At 44.2% G+C, this 2,331-nt stretch overlaps 1 protein-coding gene across 1 annotated transcript; it reads right to left on the reverse strand.

Annotated features, from left to right (window-relative positions):
* Window positions 1-248: 248 nt before the first annotated feature.
* Window positions 249-1,411, reverse strand: LOC121483333 (proline-rich protein 32-like). Its single transcript, XM_041741773.1, is given in 2 exon segments — window positions 249-1,123; window positions 1,125-1,411. Coding segments are annotated over 2 exon segments (900 nt in total). The 5' UTR covers window positions 1,296-1,411; the 3' UTR covers window positions 249-394.
* Window positions 1,412-2,331: the final 920 nt, after the last annotated feature.

The raw sequence follows: 2,331 nt of genomic DNA on the forward strand, positions 1-2,331 counted from the left end.
CTACTGAACCATTCTTGAATCCCTGGAATAAATGCCACTTGATTGTGGTGTATGCTTTTGCTATTGAGTTTGGTTTGCTAATATTTCTTTGAGGATTTTTGCATCTGTGTTTACCCATGGATATTAGCCTGTAATTTGCTTGCTTGCTTTTTTTTCTTTTTTTCTTTTTTCTTTCTTTCTTTCTTTCTTTCTTTCTTTCTTTCTTTCTTTCTTTCTTTTCTTTCTTTCTTTCTTTTTTTTTTCAAACTTTAGAATTTTTATTGAATCTTCAATCATGTAAGGCACATCAGTGCTAAACAAAGTTTAAGAGGGTAGGGGGTTTCAAATATAAAAACGTAAATGAGTAATTTTCACCTTTTCCCTCCAACCCTTTTTCCCTCTCCAGTTATTGTCCTCAGTTGTTCTCTCTGTTTGAGGGCGCAGGAGCCGGCATACCCCAGGAAGGAAAATTGGCAAAATAAGAAGGCAACGGAGGACCAAATATCGGGGGTGGAGCAAAAGCAATAGGCATAGCAAGAAATGGACTGAAACTCGGAGGTCGAGGAGATATAAAGCAATGAGCAGTAGGACGAGAAGGTAAACCGGGAGTACTGGAAGACAAGGGGAGAGACCTTGGCCAATTTTCCACGGGGTGCCGCGGGCCTCCCTGTGGGAAAGAAACATGAGCCAGCCTTTCCTTGCTAGCCATTCTTGTATTTCCTAGAGGCAGCTCCATCATTACCCCTGATCTAATTGTGGGGATATGTGGGGGGGCTCTTATTTGTGGACCCCTGGGTGGAAAGAACCCCTGACCTCGTGGCAAAGCCATGTATAACCTTGCATTATTGTCACCTCTCTCGGTGCCCCCACTGCTGACCCTTGCCCCCCCTATCATCAGTGCGGGAGGGCTGCCAGAGAATTCCTGGGACACATTAATAGAATCCTGTCCCCTAAGCCTCCAGCCTGCCAGCCCCTCTGAGCTATTTACTTCTGCTGTTGCTAGGGACTCTTCCGCAACAGCAGGTGGTGGCCCATAGGGGTGTTTGTGAGCTCTGGAACTGTCGACAGGAATGCAGGCTCCTGCGGTCTCAGAGGGGCGCTCCAGCTGCTCTCTCCCCAGGTCAGTCAGCACATTGAGGGGGGGGTCTCAGCAAGACGCGATGGTGGCCCCAAGGCTCCACATCGCCTTTCGGCATGGAACTGGAACACTGGAGAGACACGTCGTCGGGGTGCGGCTCCCGGATCCCACACTCATTTGCAACTACTCCACTGGGTGAAGGGGCGTGCCCACCAAGGACATTTTCAATACAAGCCATGGAGAAAGTTGATCAGGAAAACCTTCGTGAGATAATGTAGAAAACCAGCTGAATGCCCACATAGGCCAGCTCAGTCTGGAGAGAGGACTTGTGCTACTGCTTTAGAGCAGCTTGGCTACTCGAATGAAGTCAGGGACCAACTGCTTCTTTCTAGATTTGGAGTTCTCTTTCTTTCTTTCTTTCTTTCTTTCTTTCTTTCTTTCTTTCTTTCTTTCTTTCTTTCTGATTTTATTTATTCATGAGACACACACACACACACACACACATACACACAGAGGCAGAGACACAGGCAGAGGGAGAAGCAGGCTCCATGCACGGACCCCGACATGGGACTTGATCTGGGTCTCCAGGATCATGCCCTGGGCTGAAGGCAGCGCTAAACCGCTGGGCCACCCTTTCTTTTTCTTTCTTTCTTTTCTTTCTTTCTTTCTTTCTTTCTTTCTTTCTTTCTTTCTTTCTTGGTGTCTTTGGTTTTGGTATTGCATAAGTCTGGCTTTGAATGAGTTTTTCATTTATTTGGTATTAGTTATTATGTTTCCTTTCTTATTTATTATTCTGTTGACTTGGGTCCTCTTTTTTCCCCAAGTTAGATTAGCTAAGCATTTATCAATTTTGATTATCTTTTTTGAAGAACCAACTCTTAGTTTGGTTAATCTTTCCTATTGTTTTTCTGTTCTCTATTTTACTTATTTCTTATCTAATCTTTATTATTTCCTTCTGCTAACTTTGGGTTCTGTGTTTCTTTCCTCGTTTTATAAGGTGTGGAGCTGGGATTGTTTATTTGGATCTTTCTTGTTTCTTTTTTTTTAAGATTTTATTTATTTATTCATGAGAGACACAGAGAGACAGAGTCACAGGCAGAGGGAGAAGCAGGCTCCCTGCAGAAAGCCCAAGATGGGACTCCATCCCAGGACTCCAGGACCATAACTTAAGCCAAAGGTAGATGCTCAACCACTGAGCCCCACAGGTGCCCTCTTGTTTCTTAATATAGAAATTGATTTATGAAGTTTCTTCTTAAAACTGCTTTTGCTGCATC

Source organism: Vulpes lagopus, chromosome X (assembly GCF_018345385.1).
Source record: "Vulpes lagopus strain Blue_001 chromosome X, ASM1834538v1, whole genome shotgun sequence".
Classification (NCBI taxonomy): Eukaryota; Metazoa; Chordata; class Mammalia; order Carnivora; family Canidae; genus Vulpes; species Vulpes lagopus.